This window comes from Triplophysa dalaica, chromosome 9, assembly GCF_015846415.1.
Source record: "Triplophysa dalaica isolate WHDGS20190420 chromosome 9, ASM1584641v1, whole genome shotgun sequence".
Lineage (NCBI taxonomy): Eukaryota > Metazoa > Chordata > Actinopteri > Cypriniformes > Nemacheilidae > Triplophysa > Triplophysa dalaica.
Genome location: NC_079550.1, coordinates 19,400,317 through 19,410,013, shown reverse-complemented (window position 1 = coordinate 19,410,013; position 9,697 = coordinate 19,400,317). Strand labels below are relative to the sequence as shown.

General features: G+C 36.0%; 1 protein-coding gene across 4 annotated transcripts; it reads left to right on the top strand.

The window, feature by feature from the left end:
• The first annotated feature begins 1,819 nt into the window (after positions 1-1,819).
• On the top strand, positions 1,820-8,296 carry LOC130428953 (B-cell receptor CD22-like). 4 transcript variants are annotated; one of them, XM_056757256.1, is made up of 11 exons: positions 1,820-1,853; positions 2,097-2,165; positions 4,356-4,718; positions 4,896-5,186; positions 5,442-5,690; positions 6,309-6,557; positions 6,626-6,883; positions 6,969-7,053; positions 7,131-7,214; positions 7,387-7,459; positions 7,767-8,296. In XM_056757256.1, the coding sequence occupies exons 2-11, from the start codon at positions 2,117-2,119 to the stop codon at positions 7,827-7,829; spliced, it is 1,764 nt and encodes a 587-aa protein (XP_056613234.1). In that variant the 5' UTR covers positions 1,820-1,853; positions 2,097-2,116; the 3' UTR covers positions 7,830-8,296. The 4 variants fall into 4 exon arrangements, with proteins under 4 accessions (XP_056613234.1, XP_056613235.1, XP_056613236.1 ...); XM_056757257.1 differs by lacking the exon at positions 7,387-7,459; XM_056757258.1 differs by having other exon boundaries at positions 4,356-4,502; positions 7,387-7,818.
• Positions 8,297-9,697: the final 1,401 nt, after the last annotated feature.

Here is a 9,697-nt window from a genome sequence, read left to right as displayed (position 1 = left end):
CTTCATTTGATCTACATCACAGTGTATCATGGGTAATGGAACATCAAGCCCTCTTATAGCCCAGGAACCAGGAAAAAGTATTTGGAGACAGGAAACGTTTTCAAAGTATGTCCCTGAGTCTAAAGTTCATTTGGAAGCCGTTCTGAAAAAATAAAAGGACCGGATACTGTCAAAGAAGGATTATTGTGGAACAAAACTTAAGCTTGGAGGAAGCAGTCACGTTCCATATTGCCAACTAACATCAGAACTGGAACTAGAACATTCAAAGCTAACAAGACAGACCTGGGAAGTCATCAACCCTGGTTTTGTGGAGTATACTGACCCTAGTGGCGCGCACAGAGAACGTCGAACCTTTCCAGACAGTCAATAAGTTGACGAAACTTCTTGTTTTCTGTCATTTCTGTAAAGATTCTTTAAATAAACATAAAGCACAGATTTTTTATTTAGAACCGAGTTCTCAGATTTGTCTTTGATTTTTGCCATTATGAATAAATCTTCCTCTTTAAATAAATACTTATTGATGACCACAAGGACCACATGGTGGCCAAATTTATACACCTTTGTTTTGAGTCTCATGTCCTCAAACCATATTTAAACAAAAGTGTTTTCTGGAAATCATGTGATCTTCCACTAGTTTGCAGGAATTGTAATGATTTTGCTTTTACTTTTCTGATCTTTGTTCTATCTTTTAAAACTCCATACACATGCATGACCAGAGTCAAATCTAAAGCACAGAATATCACAGAGATTTGTGCTCTTTGACAGAAATCAACCTATAGCAATCATCTAGTCTGACATTTCTCTAAAAAGGAAACATAGTTGACAGACGTCATTAAAGATACTTTGTGCACACAACAGCATAAACCCATATCAAGCGTTTTTTTGTGACAACATCAATTTAATTTGTCTTGTCTTTTAATTCCTCTCTGTCTACTCTCCTTAGGAACATTTGCAAATGAGCAAAACACACGATAACACTTTCTATACTAGTGTTATACTTTGCTATACTACAAGAGTTTTTATCACATGCCACATACAGTTTAATGAGCGTGAACTGACTATACTTATTCGCTTCCTGTGATATCTAACAGTGTTGATTTGAGTTGACGTTACACTTCAATATTATAAACATTAGCTTTACTCAACATGGACAATTGTTGTGAGTCAATAAAACGATCTCTGCTTGAAGCAATCATTTTTTATTGATTTTATGTTTATTATTATTTGTGCTACGCGCATGAACAATGTGTTATGACTTTTCAGATTGATCCTGAGAATGAAAAGTTGCACAGCAATATTTTTTGCACATTCAACTTCTTCATATAATCCCATATTTTTCGATTATTAAATTTATAAACACTGAGGATGCCGTCAGAGTTCAGTGTCTTCAAACAAAACATAAACACCAATATTAATGGATAGAGTACATTTTTAGGCAAGACTTAGGGGGCAATTCTTACTATGAACTAGTTTTTATTAGCGTGCCTATTATTGGCATATTGGCTGTTTATTAGTACTTATAACTTTAAGCACATATTCTGCATGACCATACTCTACATTCTTAATCCTACCCAATACCGAAACCTAATAACTACATTATTTACTAATAATAAGCCACAAATTTAATTGGGGGTTTAAAAGTCATAGTTAATGGTTTGTTAATAGCAAGAATTGCCCCTTATACTGTGTACTGTGTGACCCATTTTGAAAAAAGAACACAATATTTATTAAAGGATACTGTAGAGGAAGTATTTTTTTGATTCTGAAACGAACATAAAGCAGCTTCAAAACGGAAGTTCTTCACTATTCAGCTCACCACGTCTACTGAATATCAACTCAGGTCACGGATAAGGGTAAGTGACAGATTATTTATGCTTCTTTAGCCTATTGGGGACTGTTTAATACGACTACAAGAAGTGTATACTTCACTTTGCTCCACAAAATTAAAATGTTCAATGTTTTATATCAAAAATAAAGTCTGAATGGATTAGGAGTTTAAAACTGTTTAAAAAAAACATGAACTATAAGGTCTAGTTTTTATCTAAAACATGCAAAAAGCCCAGTTTGATGTAATGAATAAAAACATATATTTCCAGATTGGCCTACTCTGAAAAAGATGGTGGTTTTCCAGAGCTGTTTATTTGCATTTATTCTCTACCTCAGAGGTTAGTAAAATAAAATATATTTATCACTTGGTCAAGATACATACTGTAAACTCTGACTTTGCAAGTGCACTATTTTTTAGCCCTGTTTTCACATAAATTCATTACTATTCAGCAGAGATATTTTCATTATTTTCAGTTGTTTAGTTAAAGTCTTGCCAATTGATTTTATGCAGAACTTAAAATAGCACAGTGAAAACATGAATCATCATCCAGTTCGAGTCTGTTGAACAGAAAGTGCAGTATTATGTGTATTGACCAATACTTTTGGAGAAGAGCAATTCAAGTAAAGGCCCTTTGCCCCCAAAAAAATCAGTTCCAAGAACGCAAAGAACAGACTTGTGTTCTTCTGGAGACCCGTTTTGCGAGGCAACCTCGGAAGAATGAACTTGGATGGACGCGCCGTAGTGTCATGTTGGACTTCAAGCGGATTTCATAGGCGCACAAGGCTGCTTATGATTTTTTTATCTTGAGAATTGGAACCAGACTTTGACGGTTAATGATGACTTAGAGAGAGAACACAAGACCGCCGAAGAATGCATTTTGAGAAACGGCCATAACTAAAAGATCTTTGAGAAATAGGAACTCATTTGTGGAATAAAACGGCTTGTGGTGATGATGATTTTCAGTGGTGTATACCACAAACCACGCAAGATTAGTGGTGGATTGAGCCCCTATCCAATGTCCCACATGATCAACTTGGTACTTTTGTATTGAACGTCAACATTGTCAACATTGTCCAAATTTAAGAAAAAAACTTGGTACATGTGTTGCCCTCACGTGCAATCAAAAAATTCGACAATTCCCACTTCAAACCGGAAGTACCATCTGGATTTATTAACATTAAAAGTATTAAGTAGCATTTAAACATTAATTTTATCTGCTAACATTAAAGAGCACCTTATCCAGCATTGGGCATTCTTAGAGCTACCATAAAATATGGAGTTTCTGCCAATCTCATATTAATCTTGAGGACCTATAGAGAAGTATTGCATACTTTGTATCTTCGAAGAGTATTTGGTTCAATCACATTTATAGATGCAGCTGCTTGATTGTTTCTAGAAAATTATGACCTGCTTGATAACCGTACAAGAGGTCATATTTGTCCGGAAACAATCGTACAGCTGTATCTATATATTATAAATGTGATTGAACTAAAAACTCTTTGAAGATGTGCAGGGGGAAGGAATTAAATCAGGAGCACACAAAAGATCATTGCATTATCCCTCCATACCTTTTGATTCACTTTAAGTTTGTGTTGTGAACATTATGCATATATGTGCCAATTGCAAGCAAAACCCGGACATATGATTTACGTTAACTCACAGAATGCGGATCATGTTCGGCATCTTTTAGTGCTGAGACTGCTATATCTATCAGTTTCAAATGATCTGCAGATCCAGCTTTATATCCACCGTTTATATTACATCCATCACTGAAATCCCCTGAACAAACAAACACACCTGAACTTCTCTAACGCAAGAGTAACGAGCTGCAAGCCCACAGTGCAGCCAGTCTTGATAGTAAGCGGGTCCGACTCGTCTGTTGTGTGTGGGTGGGCTCTTTCTTTCGCATTGCCGTGCTTCTCTGGTAGAATTGCCAAATAAAAGGAATTGGATCATTGAAAAAAACAAAGAAACAGAGAAACATATAGAAAAACAGAGATCCATACTTTCCGAAACAAGTTGGAGTGCTGGGGATGTGTATCAAGCACAAAAATATTACGTTGTTTGTTTTTGACAAGATGTTTGTTAAGCATGAGAAACCAGCATGTTCAACAGTGTCAGAATGCATGAAACACCGTTGGATGCCCCCTTTCATAATTCGTAAAGACACTTGCATGTGGTTAAAAAAGCTTGTGATTGGCAAACACGGTAGGCGATAGTAAGTACCAATCAGGTCATAAATAAGCTTTTGATATGATAGGCATCTTCGCAATGTAGTTTGTTATTTTACATGATCAAGTTATTGTCCTTTGTGTGAAAGGGCGCACTGCCAAATCACAACAAGTCTGATTTCCCACCATTTTTTTTCAAGTGTGTCCCAGGCCTTGGATGTAGCAATGATTGCAAAAAGAAAAAGTGAACTGTTCATAAAGAAAATCTTCAATTTTGACGGTGCACTCTTATAAATTAACCACTGAAAATGCAAAAATACATAAATTGGTTTCTAAACAAAATTATCTATTTTCAGCATATTCTGCAAGTGATGATAATTGGCATGCCACAGTACCAAAGTCAGTAGTGGGTCTGTCTGGATCATGTGTGGTGATCCCCTGTACATACAACTATCCATCAAATGGAAAGACATACACAGACTTAAGAGGAATCTGGTACAAAGGTGACTCTGATATAATCTACCATACAGACACTTCCGAAATCATCAGCAAATTCAAGGATCGCACCAGCCTTATTGGTTCCTTGAATCAGAAAAACTGCACTTTGAAAATTAGCTCTTTACAACACGATGACCAAGGAGAATACATGTTCCGGATTGAGATTAAAGATCTGGACATGTACTCATACCAACAAAGCAAAGTTTCTATAACTGTAAAAGGTATGAGACTGATGATATTTTGATGCTATTGGAAAATGAAATGTTCAAGCTGTTAGTTCTTTAATGTATTTTCAAAGCAACATTGTAATCACAACCACATTCAGGTTATAACTAAATATCTGTTGTAATTGTAAACATGTAAAAAAAAAAAATTTTTTGTCCAAATCAATTCACCAGATTCCCCCGAGGTACCTAGGATCTCTGTGGATGAGGAAGTGACATCACAGAAAGAAGTGACCGCTACCTGTGTTGTGTCACATTCCTGTCCGTCTGACCCGCCGCGTCTCACCTGGAGCCACAAAGGCAAAACCACAAGTGACTCACAACCAAAAGAGGACGCCCAATTGAAGTTAACATCATCTCTGACTTTCACACCATCCAGAGAAGACCATAATAAACCTCTCAGCTGCTCTGCAGAGTTTACTCCGGCAAAAACAGTGTCCAACAACAAAAAGCTCAAAGTGAAATGTAAGCATACTAATATAATTTTCTTTCATCATGAAGGTTTGTTTCTGTTTACAAATAATTCAATAAGAGACTTATTGATCACTGATTTCACCGACAGGGTCACTTATTTTAAGGATGTGTAGAATTAGGCAGTTCATATTTAAATGCCAAAAAGCATGAATTGATTATATAGAAACATATATAACATTTACATTTATGCATTTGGCACTTTTGTCAATGACACTCAGTAAGTTGACTTTTTCTCGTTTTTCTCAGATCGTCCATATAATGTGAATGTACGGAGTTCACCGGTGAAGGAGAATGAATCTATTGGACTGACCTGCTTCACTGATAGTAATCCTCCTGCTCACAGCTTCCAGTGGTTCGGCTCAACAGGATCTCCGTTGGCAAATGGAAGCACCTATAGACTGAATAATGTGACCCGTTATACTGAAGCCATTTCCTGCACCGCCACCAACACAGAGGGAAAAAACAGTTCAGGCCCTCAGAGGATTAATGTCTTGTGTAAGTACAGGGTATAGTGTATTTCTGATTTTACTGGGTTGATGTTTTTCTAGTGAAAAGTCGATGTTGGATGGAACATATCAAAATGTTCATCATTTTTACTAGCCCATTAGCTTGCTTGTATACAGATGCTAGAAAAGGGTCATTTGCATTCTAGACAACACTTAATTGACTAAAATATCACTGTGCTAGTAAAAGACGTTTTCAACATAACTATATGCAAACAATTACTTTTGATAGCAATTGAAAACACACAAGCATTTAAAAAGCCTCATAGTTGATCGACACATGGGCAGCATCTGAAATTCACCTACTTCCAAACTATATAGTAGGTTAAAATGAGTATGAGTCAGGAATAGTACAGTACGTCCGAAACTTAGGTGTGCACGCAACAGTAGACAACAAATACCCAGATGGTCTATCACTTTTGCCGCGATTTGTGAGTGTGGATCGCATGGACACTTATCTATCCCATGTCTCAGAATGCGATTTTGGACTCAGCGATGGATTTAAAGCCATAAAGATCAGATTTGATCTTGTGAGGGTTTCTGCTAGCAGTATTGTGTTGAATTATTGTACACTACTAACTAATGTGCATCAACATTTTATTTCAAATAGATCCTCCATATAATGTGAATGTACGGAGTTCACCGGTGAAGGAGAATGAATCTGTCGAACTGAACTGCTCCAGTGATAGTAATCCTCCTGCTCACAACTTCCAGTGGTTCGGCTCAACTGGATCTCAGTTGGCAAATGGAAGCTCCTATAGTCTGAATTATGTGACCCGTTATACTGAAGCCATTTCCTGCAGCGCCACCAACACAGAGGGAAAAAACAGTTCCGGTCCTCAGAGGATTAATGTGTTGTGTAAGTACTCCGTGTAATAGGCACCTCGTTGAATCAATTATATTACTATTGTAATCTGTCTTTCACAGATCCTCCTGAGATTAAAAGTGGGTCTTCCTGTGTATCAGAGACTTTTATAGTCTGTGTCTGTATTGTGGACTCAAACCCTCCCAGTGAAGTCAAGTGGCTCGGTCCCTCGAGTACTTTCCCCAGCTCTGGTGTTGAACGAAATGGGTCTCTTACCATATTCACCCTTCAGGGATGGCTGGGATTCCCATACACAGTAAATTGCTCTGCCAGTAACAGTGAAGGAAACTCTGTCATGACACTGTCAGTGCCGCATAATGGTAAGACGTCATATGCTCTAGTTTTGATGTCTTTTTAAACATTACCATTGATGGAGATTAACTTTTTTTCATCTCTTTTTTATAGGTTTAATAATATATCTTGTTGTTGCTTCTATTGTTGTTGTTGTTATTGTAGTGGTCATTTCAGCGTGTGTAGCCAAGAGACACTGGTAAGAATCTCTCTTTCTCTTGCTCTGTCAAATTCTATCTTTGATGTTTCTAAATCCCTTCACTGTTTGTCATGAAGTGGACGAAGACCTGCACAAAGTGTACTGGATGTGAAGAATGACCACAATGAACTGAAGACAACCCCAAAGTCAGACACATCCAGGTATGTTGGTACAAGTGATATGTGCACATACTGTACACACATTTCTGATATATATATTACTTATATCTTTATAAAGGTGTGTGTAGACTACATACAATGTATTTGATGACTGTCCAAGTATCAGCCCTATTTTAATGAATTGTTTGTATCTATTTGTTTTGGTAAAAATCAGCCAAGAACAACAAAACGTTGACTTATACACAAATTATCAAGAAATAGACCAACCTGTTTATAAAAATTTTGAGGTAAGTATGACTTTAGATCAGATAAAATGCAAAAGTTCAATAAGCATTCTGTTTCTGACAAGTGAAACACTTTTATTCACACTTTATTAGTGGTTTGGCACATCACAAGTCTATGATATATAGAACACACTTGCAAAATAGTTTGTTGCAAGAACTGACAAAAACAACACATGCGATACTAAATCTATAAACTAAATGTTTGACTCTGACTGAATGTTCTTAACACTTCATATTTAAGAGGGGTTGTTTAAACTGTTTAAAAAAATCTGATGTATAAAATATGTGACACTTCTTCCTTGTTGATCAGTGTGAAGATGGAAACCCGTCATGTGAGCAAGATGAAGATGAAGCGATCTACGCTAACACCTAAAATAAACAAGCGTTATAACTCTTATATAGATCATATTCAAATGACCGTTTTGATGGCATTATAGTTTAATTTTACTGGTCTGTCTAGCATAAAAAAAGATATATAACGCTTGCTAAGTAATATTGCAATAATATATTCATATTGTCCTAAAAGCATGTTTGATGTCTATAATGTGTAAACAAGGCCCCCTAGTGGTCACTGGAGGAAAGGTTTGGCAAGGCTGTGACCTAAAGCTGCTGCAAACCTTTGGATGCCTTTAGTCACAACGTAATTTCTGCAGTTACAATTGTGTTGTTCTGAAGTTTGATGAGATAACTATTATTGTAAAATATATATATATTATAAAAGAATGTGTTGTAGTTTACTTATGACTTGAATAAGTTTGGCTCACCAGTTTTGGGTATATACATTACTATTCTACACATCACTGTGAACATCTTCAAATGCTTTAATTCATCACAGATTGATCTGGAAACAAAGGGAGGTTAATACTACACTTAATCATTAACACATTGCTTGCGTTATGCTATTGAACATTTTAATATATTGTGATATATTGTGTTCAGTAAAAATAAGGGACAACACAAGTTGAGTTAAAAGTATCACAAAATAACACATTTTGTGTGTTGTCCAAGAAGTAGCAAGATTATGTTGTTTTTAACACAGTAGTTTGTATTTCAATTCTTCATCCCTACTGCCCTAATAAGTAATAAAATATCACCTTCTCACCCTGAAATCTGGTCTCAATCTCAATGATTTAATCATTTGCATCCAGTAATTGTGGCCGTTGTCTCTAAACTAAAAATATATAATTAGTGATGTCAATCTAAGGATCCTTTGTGTTTTATAATCCTGTTTTCTTTAAAAAGATAATCACAATCTAGTCAATAAACAGGCCTTAAATCACTACACCACTCACAAACTCAATATAAGCTGGGGCACTCATTACTTTTTCACTCAAATCCAACTGCAAAACCACGAGAAGCATTCATCCAAAGTCATCTCAGTTATAGTCAGTTAAGGTCAGTGAATATTTTTGTTGTTTGTGTGGCAATGTTGAATATATCAGAGATCAACCAGTTACCAGGTTTCTATTGATGTAAAAGTCTGTTTCCTGGGACAACACGATCCAGCATTCCATAGCTGGGTGAAATATTAAATATTCACACTTTTGGTTAATTCCTTCATTTGATCTACATCACAGTGTATCATGGGTAATGTAACATCAAGCCCTCTTATAGCCCAGGAACCAGGAAAAATAGGAAGCGTTTTCAAAGTATGTGTCTGAGAATAAAGTTCATTTGGAAGTAATTCTGCAAAACGAAAAGAACCGCATACTGTTCCATATTGCCAACTAACACAAGAACTGGAACTAGAATAGTCAAAGCTAACAAGACAGACCTGGGAAGTCATCAACCCTGGTTTTGTGGAGTATACTGACCCCTAGTGGCGCACACAGAGAACGTCAAATCTCCCCAGACAGTTCGATAAATTGATGAAACTTCTTGTTTTCTGTCATTTCTGTAAAGCATGTTTGTTTCTTTTCTAAAGCAAATATGCATTTGTTTTCTCTTAAAAACTGCCCTACAAATGTGTATGATGTTATAATATTTAATTGTTGCTCATTTTGATATTAAATATAATTTGAATATAATGTGAAATTAGTCTTTGTTAATGAATCTTTAAATAAACATGAAACACAGATTTTTCATTTAGAACCGAGTTCTCAGATTCATCTTAGATTTTTGCCATTATAAATAAATCTTCCTCTATATATAAATACTTATTGATGACCACTAGGACCACACAGTGACCACAACTATACACCTTTGATTTGAGCCTCAGTGTTTTCATATCAAGCATTTATC

Excerpts from the sequence above, each read along its gene's own strand:
- LOC130428953 (XM_056757255.1), top strand. The coding sequence starts at position 2,117 with ATGGTGGTTTTCCAGAGCTGTTTATTTGCATTTATTCTCTACCTCAGA. Across the intron at positions 2,166-4,355 it reads ATTTATTCTCTACCTCAGAG|CATATTCTGCAAGTGATGAT; the intron begins GTTAGTAAAATA and ends ATCTATTTTCAG. Across the intron at positions 5,187-5,441 it reads CAAAAAGCTCAAAGTGAAAT|ATCGTCCATATAATGTGAAT; the intron begins GTAAGCATACTA and ends CGTTTTTCTCAG.